Source organism: Chrysochloris asiatica, unplaced genomic scaffold, assembly GCF_000296735.1.
Source record: "Chrysochloris asiatica unplaced genomic scaffold, ChrAsi1.0 scaffold00020, whole genome shotgun sequence".
Lineage (NCBI taxonomy): Eukaryota > Metazoa > Chordata > Mammalia > Afrosoricida > Chrysochloridae > Chrysochloris > Chrysochloris asiatica.
The window spans coordinates 17,581,980-17,603,481 of NW_006408538.1; the positions used below are offsets into that span (position 1 = coordinate 17,581,980).

General features: G+C 37.7%; 1 protein-coding gene across 1 annotated transcript in view; it reads right to left on the bottom strand.

Annotated features, from left to right (window-relative positions):
- P4HA1 (prolyl 4-hydroxylase, alpha polypeptide I) overlaps window positions 1-21,502 on the bottom strand; it is a 119,071-nt gene that overhangs the window by 15,226 nt on the left and 82,343 nt on the right. The window contains exons 9-10 of the mRNA XM_006835882.1: window positions 17,284-17,354; window positions 2,222-2,321 (exon numbers count right to left, since the gene is read on the bottom strand). Of these exons, the coding sequence (XP_006835945.1) occupies window positions 2,222-2,321; window positions 17,284-17,354 (171 nt within the window). The remainder of the gene's footprint in view (window positions 1-2,221; window positions 2,322-17,283; window positions 17,355-21,502) is intronic.

A 21,502-nucleotide genomic window follows, 5' to 3' on the forward strand; every position in this document is an offset into this window, starting at 1 on the left:
TTAACCATTTATCTGATAAGAGTCTGTTGTTGTTGTTAAGTGCTGTTGAGTCGATTCCGACCCATAGTGACCCTGTATAGGGTTTCCAAGGAGCAGCTGGTGAGTCTGAGCCACCAACCTTGCAGTTCAAACGACTTTGCAGTCTGACACATTAGACCACAGCGCCACACTAGGATCCAGATAAGAGTCTAGTATACAGAATGTCAGGATAACTTAAAAAACCAATTGCTATAAAAATCATAGAAACCTTTATTAAACAAAAGTATCAAAATAAGAAGTGATTGTTTCTCAACATACCCTCCATCTAAGTCTCTATACTTCCGTACACAGAGTTTTCATTTCTCTAACCCTTCCCTGAAGAATTCTGCTCTCTTTGATTTCTACTATGTGAAACAGTAGTTTGGACAGCCTCCAGGGACTCAAATCATGTTTCTTTGAAATGTTTTTTGAGTTGGAGAACAAAAAGAAGACTGAATGGGCATGGGGTATAAGGTTTTACAGGCTTTTCATAAGACAGCCCTTGCTACCCTTGAAGAATGTGGTTCATTGTGATGAAAAAGAATTCCTCAGCACATCTCTCCTGGCCTTCTTCCTCACAAACGTGCAGCTTTCAACTTTCTAAAACCTTTCCCTAATAAGTGTCAGTGATCATCCCGTGTTCTTAAAGAAAACTTATCTAGATTATCCTTTGGAAACCCCAAAAACCACAGTCACTATAATCTTCTGAGCTGCCCTCTCTGCCTTGCATTTAACTTGACCTACTACCAGATCCCACCGGAAGCCACTGTTCTAGTTGGGCCTTTTTGCCTTTTTTTCTTTTTGAAGGCAGCCTAACGAGAAGACAAGTGTATTACTGAGAGATCTTGTCTGCAGCTATTCACTGGTCACAGAGACAGGTTTTAACACTTCTTGTTTGGAATAAACCTGTGCATGTATGAACAGGAACTCGAGTAGCAATACCTTTTCCCTTATCCTCAAATATAAAGAACACTTACAACTTCCCAGTAAAAATGTAAGTACCCCAATTTTAAAATGGGCAAAGAATTTGAACAGATATTTCATTGAAGAAGACAGACAAATGGCCAATAAGTAAGTACATGAAAAGATGAAAAATACCACTATTGGGAAAATGTAAATAAAAACTACAATAAAACACTTCACTCCCACTAAACGTAGGTTGAAATTTAAAACTAAAAATAACAAGAGGCAGTAGAGTACAGAGAAATTGGAACCCACATACCATGCTAGCAAGAATGTAAAATGGTGTAACCACTTTGGAAAATAATTTCACAGCACCTCAAATATAAATATAGTCACCACATGACCCAATAATTTCACTCTTAAATCTATACCCAAATTAAATAAAAATATCCACACAAAAACCTGTACATGAATATGTTTGAAAGTATTATTTATAACAGCCAAAAAGTGAAAGTAACTAAAATGCCCATGAAATGATGAATGGATATATAAAATATAGCACATCCATACAACAGAATATATTAAACCATCAGAAGGAATGAACTACTGTACTGCTCACACAACACAGATGTACCCTGAAAACAGTCTGTTAAGTGAAAGAAGCCAGATACAAAGGCCATATATTGTAGGATTCCATTTATATTAAATATCCAGTGAAGGCAAATCCACAGAGGAAGAAAGTATACTAGTGGCTGCAGGGGGCTCTGGGAAGGGGAAACAGGGAATGGATACTAATGAATAAGTGGGGATTTTTGTGGTGAAGAAAACGTTCTGGAATTAGATTCTGGTGATAATTGTAAAATTCTCTGAACATAAGAACACCAGAGTAAATACTATACTACATGAATTCTATCTCAATTTGAAAAAGGAAAAATAAATTCTCAAAAGAGGAAAAGAAGCATTCTGGCCACCTGCCAGGCAGATGAGGCCCAGAAACAAAAAACAAAAACGATAGTGTACCTAGAAAATTTTTTCATTTTCTTAAATATTTATAACTGATGGTATGAGAGTTTTTAATGTCTTGATTAAAAAAAACTAAGGCTTACAGAAAATGGTATTTTCCCCACTGATTATTAAGATAACTTTTTGGTTTCAGCTTGTAAGTTTACAACCCCCAAATACCATGCAAACCAAAGACTATCTATCTCTACATTGTCAGGAAATCTCATCTGAAGCATCTCTTGTGGAAGTACAAGGATAATGTGATAATATACAATTGAAGGAGAATATGATTACCTACCTGTAACTCCTCTGCTGTGGAAACATCTAGTCCTGTTAGGTCTTGTATCCTCATATTAATCCGTGACACCACAGGATTTTCATAGCCAGACAGCCAAGCACTAAGAGCAAAAAGAAAAGACTAGCTTTATGGATAATATTTCATTATATATCGATTAATAATTTAAAACCTTTTAAAAAAATATATAGCACAATACAAGGCTATTTAATTAATTTACTTAAAGTGATTTTTATTAATGGTTGCTAGAGAATTTTTAAAAGAGATCATAATCTGAAGTTAATATAGTACAGGAAAAACAATTATAATCTTATTTATTATAAAGCTTCTATGAAAACGGATTAATACAAGGGGGCTTAAAAAAAATTGTGGGAAAATTTCATTATCTTTGCATTCCATTTTTCCACAAACTCTTGAAGATCCTTCATATATGAAAGGTATTTAAAGCTATCAACACTTAATTAAGAGTTTTAAACAATTCTGTAAAGGTATCTACCAAACTGGAGAAACCTGTTGGAGGTAGAGCACAGGAACAAAATGGGGTCGTTAGCTTGAGCTAGATATTATTGACATTCTTATAAGAAAAAAACTCAGTTATTATCTACTTAAATCAAAATCCGTTTTTAAAACGTACTAAGTTTAAAAACATTCACTAAGACTGCCATAATAAAAACAATGGAAAACAGCAAATGCTGGTGAGAATGAGAAACTGAAATGCTCATACAAATGTTTACGGCAATACAAAACAGTGCAGTTGCTTTGGTAAACACTTTAGTACTTCCTCAAAAAGTTAAATTTAGAGTTAGCTTAGGACCAACCAGCAATCCCACTCCGAGACATATACCCAAGAAATTTAAATATGGTATATGTATACAGTAAGGTGCCCTGGTGGTACTGTACGGTAAACACTGGACTGCTAACCACAAGGTCAGCAGCTCAAATCAACCAGCCACTCTGAGGGAGAAAAAATGAGGCTTTCTGCTCCCATAAAGATTTATAGCCTCCAAACCAGGGTCACTATGAATCAGAGTCGACTAGACGGTAGTAGGGTTTTGGCAGTGGATACGCATGGGGTTTCTTTTGGGGGTGATAAAAGTGTTCTAGAATTAAGACAATAGTGGTAGATGTACAACTAAAATTATTAAAAACCATTGAATTGTACACTTTAATGGGGTGATTCTTATGGTAGGGGAATATTTTAATTAAAAAGGGTACATCTGCTTTCTTTCTTTACTTTCCCTCTCATCAAACTTGGATGCCACAGTCCATTTCAGCAAACTTCAGGCAAAAAGTCTAAACCTGTCACCAAACCTTGCTGGAGGAAGTCACAAACTAGGATAGATACAGAGGCCCTCATTCTTGCTCACTCCTTCCTCCACTCGCCATAAACCTCTGAATCCCCGCCCACCCCAGCTTCCCCCTCATAGAGAAAACAGAAAACCATATAATCTAACTATACTTGCACTGATCTGCTCCTTTTATAGTTCATTCACACTAGTCCAAACAGATTTCTTCACACTGCTGTTGTTAGGTGCCATCAAGTCGGTACCGACTCACAGCGACCTTATGCACAGCAGAATGCAACACTGCCCAATCCTGCGCCAACCTCAGCGGTAGCTGCCGCACTTGACCCAGCAATGCTGCCACTTGGCCAATCCATCTCATTGGGGGTCTCCCTCTTTTTCTCTGACTTACCAAACATGATATCCTTCTCCAGTGACTGGTACCTTCTGACAACATGTCCGAAGTTTGAGAGACAAAGCCTGGCCATCCTGGCCTCCAAGGAGCACTCTGGCTGCACTTCTTCCAAAACACATCTGTTGTTGTTTTTTTTGGCATTCCATGGCACTTTCAATATTCTCCTCCAACATGCATATGAGATTATTGAAAATACCATGGCTTGGGTCAGGCACACCTTAGTCCTCAAGCTGACATCCTTGCTCTTCAACACTTTAAAAAGGTCTTGTGCAGCAGATCTGCCTAATGCAATACGTCGTTTGATTTCTCGACTGCTGCTTCCGTGAGTGTTGATAGTTGATCCAAGAATGAAGTCCTTGACAACGTCAACCTTTTCTCCGTTGATAAGAATGTTGTTTATTGGTCCAGTGGTGAGGATTTTTGTTTTCTTGACATTGAGATATAATCCATACTGAAGGCTGTGCTCTTTGATCTTCATCAGTAAACGTTTTAAGTCTTCTTCACTTTCAGCAAGCAAGGTTGTATCATCTGATAACGCAGGTTGTTAATGAGTCTTCCTCCAATCCTGGTGCCATGTTTTTCTTCATATAACAAAGTTTCTTGGGTTATCTGCTCAGCATCTAGGTTGAATAAGTATGGTGAAAGAATACAACCTTGTCGCACACCTTTCTTAATTTTAAAACATTCAGTGTCCCATGTTCTGTTTGAACAACTGCCTTTTGGTCCATGTACAGATTCCTCATAAGTACAATTAAGTTTTCTGGAATACTTGTACTTCGCAATGTTGTTCATAGCTTGTCATGATCCACACAATAGAAAGTCTTTGCATAGTCAATAAAGCACAGGTAAACATCCTTCTGATTTTCTCTGCTTTCAGCCAAGATCCATCAGACATCGGCAACGATATCCCTTGTTCCATGGCCTCTTCTGAATCTGGCCTGAACCTCTGGAAGTTCTCTGTCAATGTATGCTTGCAGCCATTTCTGTTACCTTTAGTAAAACTTTGCTCGCATGGAATATCAAAGATGTTGTCCAATGATTTTGGCATTCCGTTGGGTTGCCTCTCTTTGGAATGGGCACAAATACAGATCTCTTCCAATCAGTCAGCCAGACAGTTGTCTTCCAAATTTCTTGGCAGAGACGAGTAAGTTCCTTCTGTGCCGCCTCACTTTCTTGAAAGATTTCTATTTTTATTCCATCAATTCATGGAGCCTTGTTCTTCGCCAATTCCTTCAATGCACCTTGGACTTCCTCCTTCAGTGTCATTGGCTCTTGATCATATGCTACCTCTTGAAATGGTTGAACATTAACCATTTCCTTTTGGTACAGGGACTCTGGGTATTCCTTCCATCTTCTCTTGATGCTTTCTGCATCATTCAATAATTTTGAACTGAGAATCTTTCAATAACAATAGTGGAGGCTTGAATTTTTTTCTTCAATTTCCCCCAGCTTGAGAAATGCTGAGTGTGTTCTTCCTTTTTGGTTTTCTGATTCCAGATCTTTTTGTTGTAATATTTGGCTTTATCTTCCTGAGTTGATCTTTGAAATTTTCTTTTCAGTTCTTATACCTCCTCATTTCTTCCATTTGCTTTAGCATCTCTATGCTGGAGAGCAAGTTTCAGTGTCTCTTCTGACATCCATTTGACCTTTTCCTTCTTTCTTGTCTTCTCATTATCTAAGGCTACTTCTCTACCTTAGCTAATGTTCTTAAGTGTAGTCGAGTCAGTTTCAAGTCATAGTGACCCTGTATAGGGCTTCTGAGGAGCGGCTGGTGAACTAGAACCACCAACCCTGTGGTTCAAATTAACCTTGCAGTCCAACGCATTAACCCACAGTGCCACACCAGGCCTCCTAAATAGCAAAGGTGCTTGCTGGGAACACCCAATCCCTCTCGTATAATCAACCTCTCCCACTAAAGCATTTTTCCCACTACTTTTAACTGGGTTTAAGACTCTCTGGGAAGCCCTGGGCGGTACAGAAGTTTAACACACTTGGCTGCTAAATGAAAATTGGAGGTTCTAGTCCATTCAAAGACACCTGCGGAAAAAGGCCCGACAATTTACTTAGAAAAATATCAGTCACTGAAAACCCTATGGAGGACAGTTCTACTCTGAGACTTGTGGGTACCTAAGAGTCAGAGTTGACTCACAGACAACTGCTTTTGCTTCTCCAATTAAAAACGAAATAAAAATTTAAACTCTATTCCTCAACTCCCTATTCTCACTGCAGCTACCAAACTCTTTCCCCTTCCTCTTCAAGCCAACATTTTCAGACTCCTCACTTCTCAACTCATTTCAATCTAGCTTTGTTGTTAAGCGTCACTGACTTGGTTCTGACTTATAGCAACCCTGTTTGGGTTTCAGAGAAACAGCTGGTGGATTTCAACCATCAACCTTGTGGTTGGCAGTCCTTTATGAATCCATCAAAACTGCTTTTGCTACTGTTACCCACAACCCTACTATCCTCCTAAAGCCAATGACATTTTCCAGTTCTCACCTGTGAATCCTGCTCTGCCAGTTCTCACCACCCCAGCTACATACACTGGTCTCTAGAACCACTTTTGGCAGAAACAAGAGGCGTAATATTTGGATAACTACCACTCTCCACTATGTGCCCAATCTACAAAGGAGCCATCCAAAAACCCAAGAATGTTCCCCTTTGTAGAATACCTAACCACTTCCTAAAGAATACACATACACCTTCATTCCAACCTCTCCATTTCCTGACTGCTAGAATTACATCTTCAGAACAATGAGCCTTCATGCCCCACCTGTGACTGTTGCCCTCCCCATGTGGCTGGGTTTTCAGAACACAGACATCCACCTCGATCATCTCTGGCAGGTCACCTGCTCCACTAACAAACGTTGCAGGGATCTCAACAGGTACCTAAGAGTTCCAAGGCTTTTTAAATCTTTGCAGGAACAGAAAGTATCATCTTTCTCCAGCAGAGCAGCGGCAGCTAAAACCACAGATATTATGGCTTGCAGTCCAGTGCTTATCATATGAAGAGTAGATGCTCAATAAATGTCTGCTGAATAAATGGATGAATCCTAAAAACTTGTTAAAACTTATCCAAGATTTATCCTATTTTATTCTAATTATTTATGTGACTATCTCTTGCAAATTGATATGGGGCAACTGAGCAGAATTCCTCAGTGTAACAGAAATGGGAAGAATAAAATAATTTTACTGTTGTAAAGGATCTAGTTGATAAATATAATAAGAACTTATTTCTCCCAATTAGTTCCAGGTAGAACTAATTTGATTATTGTTGTTAAGTGCCATCGAATTGGTTCTGACTCACTGCAACCCTGTACAGGGTTTCCAAGGAGTGGTTGGTGAGTCTGACCTTGCTGTTCAAACCAACCTTGGGGTCGAGCGCTTATCCTACAGCGTCACACCATAGGTATGTCAATGTAACTATCTTGTCCGCCTGGTAACCACTTGCTAGATTTTCTAACTTTATCAACAACCAACTACATAACTTCTACAGGTGACTGTCTGGGTGGTGCAAGTACATGCTAGCCTGAAGGTTAGTGGTTTGAATTCATCCAGTGGCTTCTGAATCATTGCTGTGGAGTCAATTCTGACTCAAAGCGACCCTCTAGGACAAGGCAGAACTGCCTGATAGGGGCGTCCACGCTGTAATCTTTCCAGAAGCTGACGAGCGCAGCTTTCTCCCATGAAATGCCAGGCAGTTCTAACTGCCAATCTTTCAGCTTGTAGCCGAGTACTTAAGCACTGAGCCAACAGGGCTCCTCCATGAAGATTACAGCCAAGAAAATTGTATGAAGCAGCTCTTCTCTGTACCACACTGAGCCACCATGAGACAGGCAATGACTAGATCCCAGCTAACAACAAGCAAAGTAAGAATGGCAAGCATTCTAATAAAACTTCAAACTAAATACATTCTCAAGAAGAAAACGGATCCTATTCTATCCTAGAATCTCCAAACACCAGAACCTGTTGCTGTTGTTGGCAGGTGTAGTCGAGTCGGTTCAGACTCATATGACCTTAGGTATGTCAGAATGACACACTGGTCCTGTGCCAATCTCACAATCGTTGCTATGCCTGAACCCATTGCTGCTGCCTCTGTGTTAATCCATCTCGTTAGGGGTCTTACTCTTTTTCACTGACCTTCCGCTTTACCAAGCATGATGTCCTTTTCCAGGGAATGGTCCCTCCTGATATGTCCTAAGGATGAGAGATACAGTCTGGTCATCTGGTCTTCTCAGGAGCACTCTTGGTTGTACTTCTTCCAACACATATTTATTTGTTCTTCGGGCAGCGCACAGTACCATTAATAGTCTTCTCCAACACACTAACTCAAATGCATCAATTTTTCTATGGTCTTCCATATTCATTGTCCAATTTTCACATGCATATGAGGCTACTGAAAATACCATGGCTTGGGTAAGGTGCACCTGTCCTCAAACTAACAGCTTTGCTCTTGAACACTTTAAAGAGGTCTTGTGTGGCAGACGTGCCTCACACAATACATAGTCTGATTTCTTGACTTCTGCTTCCATGAGAGTTGAGAGTGGATCCAAGCAAAATGAAGTCTGATCATTTCAATCTCTTCTCCATTTATCTTGATGTTATTTATTGGTCCAGTGATAAGCATTATTTGTTTTCTTTACATTGAGTTGCAACCCATACTTGATCTTCAAAAGTAAGTATTTTAAGTCCTCTTCACTTTCAGTAAGCAAGGTTTTATCAGCTGCATATTACAGGTTGTTACTGAGTTTTCCTCAGATCCAGAAGCCATATTCTTCTTCATATAATCCACTTTCTCGGATTATCCACTGAGCATACAGATTAAATAGGTATGGTGAAAGAACACAACCCTGGCACACACTCTTTCTGATTTTAAATCATTCAGTGTCCTCTCATTCTGCCTTTTGATCTATTTTCAGGTTCCTATTAAGCACAATAAAGTGTTCCAGAATACTCTTTCTCCACAATGTTGTCCACAGCTTGTCATGATCCACACAGTGGAAGCCTTTGAATAGTCAATAAAGCACAAGTAAACATTTTTCTATTCATTGCTTTCAGTCAAGATCCAGACATCATCAGTAATATCCCTCTGTTCCACTTCCTCGTCTGAATCTGACTTGAACCTCTGGCAGTTCCCTGTCAATGTACTGTTGCAGCTGTTTTTGAATTATCTTTAGCAAAATTCTACTTGCATGTGATACTAATGTCATTATCCAATGACTTCCACATTCCACTGGGTCACCACTCTTTGGAATGGGCACAAATATGGATCTTTTCTAATCAGTTGGCCAGACAGCTGTCTTCCAAATCTCTTGCATAATTGAGTGAGTGCCTCCAGTGCTGCATGAGTTTGATGAGAGATTTCAATTTGTATTCCTTCAATTCCCAGGACCTTGTTCTTTGCCAGTGCCTTCAGTGCACCCTGGACTTCTTCTTGACCATATGCTATGTCTTGAAATGGATGAACCTCAACCATTTCTTTTTGGTACAGTGACTGTGTACTCCCATCTTTTGATGTTATATGCATCATTCAAAATTTTACTGGCAGAATCCTTCAATATTGAAAGTCAAAGCATGGACTTTTTCTTCAGTTTTTTTCATCTTGAGAAATGCTGAGTGTGTTCTTCCCTTTTGATCTTCTAATTCCAGGTCTTTGCACATTTCATTATAATATGTGACTTTATCTTCCTGGGCTGTCCTGTGAAATTTTCTGTTCAGCTCTTTTACCTCATTTCTTCCATTTACTTTAGCATCTCTACACTGGAGAGCAAGTTTTGGATTCTCTTCAGACATCCATTTTAGTCTTTTCCTTCTTTCTTGTCTTCATAATGACCTTTTGCTTTGTTCTTTATGCTCCTGATATCATCCCACAACTTCAAACACTGTATCTGACTATATTATGGTGCTACTCATAATGTTTCAATAATCAGTATTCTGGTGCTGACAGTGTTCCACTCACTGCTAGTCATAAGGTTTTCAGTGGCTAGACATTCAGAAGTAATCTGCTTCCCCCTTTTCCTACTCTTAGTCTAGAAGCTCCACTGAATCCTGTCCATCATGGGTGACCTTGCTGATATTTAAAATACCAGTAGCATAGCTTCCAGCATCACAGCAACACGGAAGCCACCATAGTACGACAAAGTGACGAGTGCTGGTATGAGAACCTAGTCATCGTCAATTTCCCTCCTGTCATCCAATTTAAATGTCTCTTGTACTTCTTCAGCATTACAGAGGTTGACTCTTCTGTCTCTGCTTTTGAATCCATTCTTTGTAACTTCACAGGCTTTTCATACTAACAATTTTGGTTCTTTTTATTTTAAATTTTCTTCCTGCCAATGCTTGCCTACTCTTCAGCCTGGAGTCTCCCATCTCCCAAGAAAAACACTTTCACTTAGGCTGTTCTAGCAACTTACCAGCTCAATTCTAGCATAGGACCACTCTAATCTTCCACTTTTCCCACTACTGTCGATTCTGACTCTTAGTGACCCCATGCAAATCTTTAAAGGAACAGAAAAGCCTCCTCATTCTCCTGCAGAGTGGCTGGTGGTTTTGAACTGCTGACTTTCACTTTCACTTTAGTCCTTTAAATTACAAAAGCAAGAATGATTTGTTTTATTTAACAAATGAAATTCAAAAACTGCAAACTCAAACGTGAAAGAAGGAAGTTGGACCTCTATCTCACCATTTAAAAAAATCACTCAAAATGGTTCAAAGATCTAACAGTAAGAGCTAACACTGTTATTAAAACATTACTGCTAACAAGGAGATTACGACTCCTAGTGATGTTGTGAGTACTGGGTTTCCAAGGCTGCAAATGTTTACAGGAGCAGAAAGCCTCATCTTTATCCTGAGGAGCGACGGGGTGGGGTCAAACTGCTGCCCTTGTGGTGAGGAGTCCAGTGCAAGTACCACCAGAGCTCCCCAAACTGTAAAACAGAGGTGTGTAAGTCTTTCAGACCTTCGGTCAGGTAATGGTTTCTTAGATATGAGACTAAAAGCAGAAACAACGAAAAAGAAAGTTGATAAAGTGAACATCACCTTTGGTGTTTCAGAGGAAACCATCAAGAAAGTGAAAAGACAACCCAAAGAAGGAAAGAAAAATACTGCACATTATACATCTGGTAAGAGACCTGCATCCAAAATATATAAATACATTTTTTTAAATATATTAAAAGCAAGTCAATAACACAAGGGCAACTCAGTTTTACAATGGGCAAAGGATATGAACAGATAGCTCTTCAAAGAAGGTCACAAACAGCCAATAAGCACATGAAAAACTGTTTAAACTTATTAATCAACCAAATGCAAATTCAAAGCACAGTGAGTTCCCACTTCACACCCACTAGGTCAGAAGCCATCCCAGCTACTACTGAGCTCATTCCAACTCACGGCGACCCCACACTGTCAGAGTAAGAACCGTGCTCCAAAGGGTTCTCTAGGACGGAGTTTGCGGAAGGAGATTGGCAGAACTCGTTTCTGAGGTGCTTCTGGCTGAACCTGAGCCTGTAACCTTTTGATTAGTAGCTTTAATGCATTAACTGTTTGTACCCCCAGGGGCTCCTCACACCCACTAGATGGTTATTATCAAGAAGAGAGATAAGAACAAGTGCTGTACAGATGTAAAGCAATTGGAACACCTGCATGATGCTGAAGAGAATGTAGACTGTATGGCTGCTTTGGAAAATAGCTGACAGTTTCCCAGATGGCTACACATGGTTACCAATGACTCAGCAATTCCACTTCTAGATTGTGTAGCCCGCACCCCAATATTTAAAAGGTACGTTCATATAAAAACTGGTATTCAAATGTTCATAGCAGCATTAGTCATAATTGCCCAAAAGTGGAAACAGTCCATAGGTCCATCAATTGATCAATGGATGAATGAATTTTGGTAAATCCATCTAATGGAATACTATTCGGCCATAAAATGGGCTATTCAAGTGTAAAACTGATGTTCCCCCAATTCACAATAAAAACTTTAAAGAGGAGGAGGGGCTCTTCAACCTGAAGCCTCCTGTCTACCAAGAAAAACACCTTATTTTTGCTGCTGCAGCAAATTGCCACTGCAGATTGCAAGTCATGCTTCAGTATGGTGAACCCGGATTTCATTCATATGAAATGTCTACACTACGTAAATTCAAAATTACAGTTAAGTAGATTGGGAGTAAACGTAGGGACTGGATAGTTAAGGTTAAAGTACGTGAGAGTCCCTTTAGGGTAGTAAAACGTTCTAAAATTGCTTGTGATCATGAATACACAGCTCAGTAAGTGTACTTAAAATCACTGAACTGTAAATTTCAATTTGCGTGAGTTGAATGGTATGTATCGCAATAAAGCTGTTAAAAACAGAAATGCTTATTATAAACACTTTTAACAATACAGAGTCCTGGTATGGTGCTGTAGGATAAGCACAGGACTGGTAACAATAAGGTCGGCAGTTCAGACCCAGAAGCCACTCTCAAAAAAAAAGGTCGCTGAGTCAAGTCACAACAAACAGCAAACAATACATAAGTATTTGAAGTCTCTTCCCTAGACCCATTCCTCACAAAGAAATACTTTTAACAATCTCACAATAAGCAGAAAACATCTATCCTTTCAGCCTTTTGGCCCCTGATGGGGGGGGCCAACCACCTATTTCCTACCTCCATTTCCACATACTTCTCCCGATCTGATAATACTGCTGGCATTGTGCCAACTCAATACACATAGTTGTAGCTTCTGCTTTTTAAACTACTACTTTTCTTCTTTTGAAAAAATATCTTTAATTCCAGAAATGACTACTAAGCTTTAGCCACATAGCACTTGTTTAGGTTATTTCAAATTTTTCTATATTACAAACAAAAACCTCTATTTTGTATAGTACAGCCCTAGTGTATACTGTATCTCTAATAGGATAAATTCTAGCTGTGGACTTGCTAGATGACTTTCACATTTTGATAAATGATGTCAAACCACACTCTAAAAAAGTTGCAGTAATTCATATTTCTACCAGTCGTTTATGAGAGTACCCATTAGATAAAATCTTTATCAAGCTTTTTGGTCTCTGCCAATCTTACAGGCAAAATTGTCTTGCTTTAATTCGTATTTCTGGTTATAACAAAAAAATATCTCAACGAAAGGTTTAGGGCTTAGCACTTCAAGCAAATGATTATTGCAGATTTTAAAAAAGAAGAGAAAAAAATAAGCCTGCTATCTAATTGTGGTTCTGTTGTAGGCATTATAGCATTATAGAGTAAAATGAATTCTGCTGATGCCAGAGAAGTTATTTCATTTTGAACTTAATGTGAAAAACTCTCCAAAATGTAAGACTCTCCTTAGCTGAACTCCATTTGTTTACAACATTTTACTCATCTGGAGCCCATCCATCTAAACAAACCATTACTGCTAATCTGCCTAGATAACATTATTTTAAACTTATCAGATAGTTTTAAAAAAATCTATCCTGAATTTACTTTTAGTATTGCTAAAAATTCAATGGAGACAAAGTAATATACGCTAAATACCCATTATTTTAGGCCCTGGAAGTCCTAATCCTGCTTTAAATCATCATAAATGAAGATTTATTTATTTTCTTCTTCAATGCTTTAACTGAATGATTTAAAAAGAACACTTCATCCTCTGTACAACTATAATTGAAAAATCAACCAAGTTATACAATGTCTTTCCTATAAAACAAAATTTGGTTCCAAAAGAAAAAAGAGCTCTTGCTGCAGTGTAAGTTATTTGAGAACACTTATCTTTGTGCCCCATTTTTCCATTAATAACTAGTTAGCCTAAGACAGGTTCCTTTTGGTGTTAATGACATAAACATGAGAACTAGTTTGTATATTCAATGTTAGTAATCAATGCTTCAGCATTTTTCCTCCTTCTAATAGATTTCTGTGTGATTTGGTCTTCTTTTAATGTTTTTGTCATTCCTGTCATCCTTTTATTAATTTTTTATTGTGGTAAAATATAATTAAACATTTACCAATTAAAAATATTTACATATACAATCCAGTGACATTTATGACAGTCACTATGTTGTGTCTGTGGTTACGAATCGGGCTGCGAACCTTAAGGTCAGCGGTTCGAAACTACCAGCCGTTCCGCGGGAGAAAGATGAGGCTTTCTACTCCCGTAAGGATTTACACCTTCGGAAACCCTGTACAGGGTCGCTATGGGTCGGAACCGACTCGACGGCACTTAACAACAACAACATGTTGTGTAGAACAAAATGGTTCTACCAGCTGCTCCTTGGAAATGCTACACAGGGTTTGTTATGTAAAACTGCCTCAAAAGGCACTTAACAACAACAACAATATTAGATATCATATGTATTTGATTTACATATGTAAAATATTTTTTGTTGTTTTTAAACAAGATAATTCAGGGTTCCAAATATTAGTTACAGACGGCAAAACTTCCAATAACTCTTTTCTTAGTGCTTGATGTCTAACAAAGAAAGGCTAGTCATATAGCCAGACTCTTTCCAGTCCCATTTCTTCTTGGTGGGATAATTATACAGTTATTCCATAATGTTGTTCATTCCAGTCATCTGGGAACCACTGCTAAACCGTTAAGAAGACGAACTGTTAAAAGCTATGTCTATTTTTTAAAACATCTGAAATCATTCAAAGCTCTTTGTATATTCTTACAGATATTCTAAAATAGTTAATATTTTTATATTATTTTCTCCTTATTAATATAGACAAATTAAATCTTAAGCAGAGTAAAATATCATGCTATAGAATATCAGCACTTCCAAAAATAAAAAATGAAAAACACTTCCCAAAAAAGCCTACCATCTAAGAAGCTTTTTCAACCATTCTAAACAGATTATTTGCTAACATCATTATTTATCTTACTTTAACTGAACTTTATGAACTCATGTAACTAAACCCCCTTTCCAGAGAACCTAATTGTTTGCCTTCTAAATATTAAAATTCTACCTCTCTGATACAGCCATAAATGTTCAAAGTCTTTTTCTGTTTTGCTTTAACATTGAAAAAGTTTATGGGTGGTCAGTAACATACATAAAACTGTTTTAGTCTTAGAGTTTTTAAAACAGTATAAGATTTCTACACATACTTTGCTCAAAGAAAATTCTATTTTCTGAAATACTGGAACAAGAATTTTCTGACTTCCACAGGAGATGATGCAATCACTTAGAAATTTCTCAAAATATGGACATTTGAAATTCCTTTCTGACTGTTTCAAAATACCGATGTCCCCAAAGCAAAAGGGATTAAATTATTACTAGCTAACATTAGAACACGTTAATTTTTCTATTTATAAGATGCCTTTGTCAGAAGTATATTTTACAACAGAAGCATAAAATGCTCATTTTTCATTTGTCAGAATCTTCAAAATTAAGATTTACAATGACCAGTAAAAAAATGTCTTAACCTAAGCTATTAAATTCTTAATTGGAAACTTTTTATTTATTAAAATATAATTAGCAAATGTCTTAACAATGATGCTCTCTTTCAGAATGTGTACTATTTTTTAAACGGTTACTAGAAAATTCTCCTTAAAATAAACATGAAGCTCATTGTGCTATAAAATTTCATATTTACTCATCTGTTTTCAACACACACACAGACATGTACCCTGTGTAGTTTGCCAGGATTGGATGAATCTATTCTGGTGTTATTCAGAATATTTTAATATTTCTAATACTACTGCCTATACACCTTCTGCTGACACATAACATACATAACATAGGAATATACCCTTTTCAGGAATCAAAGGAAGTTGTTTGCAGTTATAAATCTAGCACATTTTAAAAGAATAAGTTTGGAATATTCAGCAATATTTTTGTTTTTAAGAAAAAAAATGCTTACAGGTCACCTTTCCAGTGGTACTTTATTATGACTTATTGGCAAGAATCCAACGGCTGTGAGCTGGATATTTCTTTTACAAGGTCTACTGTATGAGGGTAAGTCAAAAGTATTACTACAAAATCACAGAAACTTTTATCAAACAAAAATACTGTTTCTGAACCTATCCTCCCCTGTCCACTTCTTTAACCCTTCCCCGAGGAATTCTGTGCTCCTAAAAATTTACACCAAGTCAAAACAGAAGTTTTGGCATCCTCAAAGGGCTTAAGTCATGTTCCTTTGAATGTTTGAGTTTAAGGGACAACAACAAAAAGCCTGAAGGGGTAAGATCCAGACTGTAGGTGGATGGGTCAGGTTTCCCACCAACACACTCACAGGCCAATCTTCAATACCCTTCAAGAATGAGCAGGTGCATTATCACGATGCGAAAAATATTCTTGGCACAACTTTTCTGGCCTGTTTTCACCTATGCAATTTTCAATTTTATTAAAACTTCTTCCTAATAAGTACCTCACCCCACCTCTCCCCCATCTACCCATGATCACCCTGTGTCCTTCGGAAAAATAACAAGATTACCCCTTGGAACTACCCAAAATTATCACCATAACCTTCGGAGCTGACCTCTCTGCCTCGAACTTAACTAGCCCAGAAGATCCCCTTGGCAGCCAGCTGTTCTGACTAGACCTTTTTTTTAGAAGACACCCTGGTGAGACTACAAGTAAGTGTATTACTGACAGAACTCTTCAGCCACCCACTGATCTCAGACATTTTAAAACATGTTTTGTTCAGAATAAACATGTATAAACTAGAACCCCAGTAGCAATACTTTGTTACTTACCCTCATATATGTATAAAATTTACCACAAATTTACTCCAAAACACTGTATTCATGAAATTTGTTTTTCATACTTCCTGAAAACATCCAAATCTGGATAACTTAGATACTCATAAACATTTGAAAGTAAGAATGCCTAAACCCATACAATAATCTGTGGCAAAACATGTAACAACTTAAATTAAATTAAATAAATAAGGTGAATTTAAACTAAGTAAATAAGGTAAAGGTTCATTTTCCCAGACACAAATGACATGCTATAACAGTATGGAAAATTACCTTAAGTTTAACTTAAAATTAGGTTTAGGCTTAGCTCAGAAATACTTAAATTATGTCTCTAACATGCCTGTCCTGCTGTGTACTACAAAGGCCAAATTAGACCCTGTTCTAGGAAGGGTCTTTCGGAACTTCTCTTACTTTGACATAAAAATGTAGTTTCAGTGACCAGTTAAGGGTTTGAGAAGCCTCAGCAAGCATTTTTGTCATGGAAAAATTTGCTCTAGAAAAGCTCTATTAACTGCCTCATAATCATGTTTGTTTATTAACCATCATAAAAGTTCATATACAGATATTATCCAAGAAGGGCGACTGATTGGGTCTTCAAAACTACATCAAGGGGGGAAAAAAACTACATTAAGGGTTTTGTGAAAATTAGATTCTCAAGAAAGGAGATGGCCCAAATATGACTCAAATTCTCTCCACCACTCCCTTACCTCTTAGACACTCTGTACTGTGCTGTGGTCAATTTCCCAGTCTCAGGGTCATGTACTGTAGCTCGGCTCAGCTACAAAAAAAAAAAAAAAAAAAGAGAAAGGACATGGACTTAGTCCAGTAGCAGAAAATTTTGTTGATTTTTTGTTGTAGTTCATTTTTTGTTTTGTTTTGCCAAGCCACAGGTGACTGGAAGGGTTCAGATTGGTATGGATGACAGGTAATGGTTTCAAATCAGCAACAACATTTAGAAAGTTGGCAATAAAAACAGCCACTTCTAATCAAGAGAAAATGACAGATTTCTGTTGTAGATTTATTGTCCTTTCACTTTTTTTAAAAAATCATATAAATGATTTCTAGCACTGGGTTTCACAGGAGGTTTCTCAGAATCGAGAAGTGGTTTCATGTTCTTTAAACTGCTTTAAAAAAAGTAATTAGTAGTCTCCTTAAAATCATTTTTTAAAAAAGATCTCAACGAGATAAAATTGCTTTTAAAGTAAGTTCGTAAGTAAAAGTATTTGGAAGACTGCGTTCAGAAGCGTGACCCTATCCTTCCCATTGCCAAGTTCTGAGTCAGCAGGGCTTTTACTGTTGTTTTGGTTTTTAATAAAAAATTGCCAACAGGAAAACTATAAATTACTCCATAATGACAATGACATTTTACAAGACATAGACACATACCGGTATTTTCACTATTAAAGATGATGTGAATTCACCGTAGCATTTATGAATGTAATTATATTGCACAAAGATTACTCCAAGATTAATCTACATTATTTTCTTTTCTTTTTTCCCCCTCTTTGGCAAGAAAAAGGAAAAAGAAAACAAATACCAGACAATTTCCTGGATACTTAATATCTCATTTAGAGATCAATTCATAGCATATTAATTCCAAAAAACAATAGCCAATTAAAGATTTAAAAAACAGAACTTCTAGTTAAAGAGAAAGACCTGTGAAACACAGAGCAGTTTGTCGATGTGAACACATGTACAGGGTAGTGACGAGCTGGAGACTGAAAACGACCTACTTCCCTTACATGAGCAATTCCTGTAGGATATTCAAAACACTCGTTAGAGGGCAAAATACGCAGCGTGCACATGGCTTACCTTTTGCTAATTCTGTAATGTACCGTCTCCAAGTCTCCTGTTATTGGATTTGAAATGGTGGCTCGCCTCAGCTGTGAAGCCAACCATCAAAATAGTTGCATTACAAAACAAAACAAAAAAATGACCCACATTTATCCAACCAGTCAGAATTTGGGGGGTTTTACAAAGAAGGCTGAAAAGAGAAAATAACTCTATATACTTCCAGTCACCTTGGGCTGAGTTTTGAAAGTCAGATGGGTTTTATATTTAGATTTTTTTTTTTTAATTTTTGTTTTTTGAGATAACAGAGATGAAAGGTACACAAACAAAAAAGAATGGAAATTAATCTCTACCCCAAGGACTAGAGTGTGGGAGGTAGTGAGGAAAAGAGAAATTTCTAAAATTAAAAGTATAATTTATAGTGGTAAGAATGGCTATTTGCAGTTAATGGTCTATTCCAAAACCTTTGATTCTAATTTTTCAGTCAAGAAATTGTTTGCTAAATGAATGCTGTACAAAATTCATCTTAAGGTCACTCTTCTCGTCCTTCAATACATCCATCCAGTAACATATACAGTGAAGCAATCTTGGACAGAGCACAAAGACAGATGAAAAAAAAAAAACTCACAGATTCAAAAACATTAAGGATATGACAGCCAAGATAATGATTTAATGGAAAGATACTGCAAAGGTAAATAAAAAGAAATTTAAAAAAAAATGTTTGGAACTTTAATTGTGATTGTATTTCTTGATAAAAAATAATTCATTAAAAATGGCTTAGAGTTGTATCTGCATTTTAAAAAACAATGTGTAAATTACATTTGCTACTTCTTTATCGTTATTAAAGGAACCCTCGTGGTACTATGAGAAAAAAAAAAATCTAAAGTGAGGCATCCCCTTCAAGTCCACATAAGAAGTGATCGCCAAACTGAAATGGATTCTTACTGATATTCTATCGAGCTATTTTGTTTTACTGGGTTTATCGATCATAACTAACAAACTAAAATCGAAATCTCAGAGAGTGGCAGAATATGAGGTAACTACCAATAGCATTCCACTTGGTAGATGATTTATAGGAATTTCCTACAATAGAACCCATGCAAATTATACCAGTATGTTCCATTTATAATTCATCCTTTGTTAGATTAAAAAAATTTTTTAGAAAAGCAAAAAGATGTAGTAACAACAAAATCTGACTTCATTTGTAGTGCAGATATCCAGACACTTCAATTTTTAGGGTCCATCTATTAAGAGTTAGCAAACTACAGGCCACTGGACCAATTCAGCCCACAGTAAAGTCAAACTATTCTTCTCCTGATGAGTAAGAAAAGGTGGAAGAAAATGCTGATATGATTATATGATTCAGGTGTGAATGACTGTTAACGTGGCTAACTGCAATTGATAAAACAATGAGCCATCTCAGAAGCAGGAAGTGGGGATATCTCAACCATCAAGGAAGATGACGGAGTGGAACTCATCCTTTGGACTGTGAGAGCCCTGTGCATTAAACTTCCTCAGTCCACGGACAGAGGAGTGGCAGAGAATTAACAGCAACAGAACCAAGAGTCAGAGCACCAGACAGAGTGGTGGGCATCCCAGCCTACAGAGTAAGTAAAGCTGAGTGCTTCTGGGGTGCCTCCAGACAGACAATTAACTAGGGAGTTAAGAGCTAAGCACCTTTGGGCTGAGGCTTATAGTATAGTGGCATGTCCTCTGGGCATTTGTCAGTAGTCTCTAAACGAGCTTTTTAACTGCTGGAGAAAAGAAGTAGCCAAGGGACCTATGGCTGAAAAGCCAAGGACCAGAGAGTGAGGTCTGCCTGAGGGCATGACTGGGAAGAGGCTGTCCAGACGGAAAGAACTGTGCCTGAGCATTTCCAATCTTGAGTTATAACTGTTACCTTCCTCAGGAGACCCCCTAACTGTGAGTATGGTGTCTGAGTTCCACACGGCCATTACAATGAATTACTGAACACAGAAAAGGAAATCGTGCCATGAGAGGGATAGCTGGGGTCAAATTTGGTAGAGAAGGCTATAGGCACGTCTGTTTTCCACCTCAAAGGCATCAAAGGTGGATGGTGATTCTCTCTCCCTCTTGTGTCATCAAAGGCAGTCAAAGGACAACACCTCTCCATTTTTACATAGCCCTTCTTCTGTTTTTGTAGGTAAAGTTTTATTGGAATACAACAGCAATCATCTGTTTATGTAATGTCTATTGCTGCTTTTGCACCACAACTGTAGAGATGAGTATTATGACTGAGACCGTATGGCCTGCAAAGTGTAAGAAAGATTTCCTATTCATTCAGACCTTTTCAGAGTTTGTCCACTCACGTTACACAGGAGAGCCAAAATGTGCCTCCTGTGTATCTAGCAGTCCCCTTGTGATGATGGTGGCAGTGCATATTTTACGAACAGTAAGACCAAATAGGGAGCCCTGGTGTAGTGTTGCAGGATAAACACTGGACTCCTAAGTAGAAGGTCAATAGTTCCAACTCACCAGTTGCTCTCAGAAACCCTATATGGAGTCACTATAAGTCGGAACCACCTCAATGGCATATAGCAACATGAGTCAGACCCAATATGGAGTCCTGGAGTGATGCTGTAGGATACGCAATGGACTGCTAACCACAAGGTCAGCAGTTCAAACCCACCAGCCAGTCCTAAGAAACTCTATACAGGGTTACCATGAGTTGGAACTGACTCAATAGCACTTAACAACAACAATAAGACAAGGTAGGAAGCTTGTTTAAGAATAAGCTGATAGGAAAATAGGCAAGAGCGTAATGGGTACTCTCTTATCCATCTTCATAAAGAGAAATCTCCACACTAAACAACTAAGTTTAAACACTTGTGTTTACGGTTAATTAATTTTCTTATTAAGATAAATGACGGGCTGAAGTCAGTAAACTATGAAGTCAACATTTCAAATCAGCATGATGCTTGTGCCCAATTATATTTCTAGTAACAATGTACGTAGAAGGGGATAAAACTAAAGTGTTCTTTCAGATAAAAATATAGAAAGTCTGAAAAATTGAGCTTTCATTAGTCTGTGAGATTACCAAACTCCAAAATATACAGAAAAGTTTTTAGGAAAATGCTGAAGCACAGACATAGTGTGAATATAAATTTCATCTCT